At 45.2% G+C, this 392-nt stretch overlaps 1 protein-coding gene across 1 annotated transcript in view; it reads left to right on the top strand.

Moving 5' to 3' along the window:
- LOC119591469 (organic cation transporter 1-like) overlaps positions 1-392 on the top strand; it is a 15266-nt gene that overhangs the window by 9881 nt on the left and 4993 nt on the right. Inside the window, 1 exon segment of the mRNA XM_037940209.1 lies at positions 61-164. Within this exon segment, the coding sequence (XP_037796137.1) occupies positions 61-164 (104 nt within the window).

Here is a 392-nt window from a genome sequence, read left to right as displayed (position 1 = left end):
CCAATAATCACCCTTTTCACCGAGCACCCGCAGTGTTACCAACTCCCAATTCCTTCGCAGCATGACTGGGTATGTGACGAAGCTTGGCGGCCGTACTTGGTGGTCACAGCGTTCTGGGTTGGTAACACTATAGGATCCTGGATCTTCGGAACAATATCGGATGTGTAAGTATAGTCAGGATCTAAGCCACGATAAATCCTTTACATAAATATAGATCAAACTCGTTGGGCAAGATTTCGTTGTATCGATGGCTGCGTTCATTGCCAAGTGTGCCTACGATGTTGACAAGAGGTTAGCGGCTGTCTCGTTTAAAGTGGATTTCAGGTTTCATTATTGCTGGTCACGGGTCGTCTGTGATACACTTGTACTGTCTGTACATTTTTACTTAAAAG

The sequence above is a fragment of the Penaeus monodon genome, chromosome 28 (assembly GCF_015228065.2).
Source record: "Penaeus monodon isolate SGIC_2016 chromosome 28, NSTDA_Pmon_1, whole genome shotgun sequence".
Lineage (NCBI taxonomy): Eukaryota > Metazoa > Arthropoda > Malacostraca > Decapoda > Penaeidae > Penaeus > Penaeus monodon.
The sequence above is the reverse complement of the archived record's forward strand: the minus strand, read 5'-3'. Positions and strand labels throughout refer to the sequence as shown.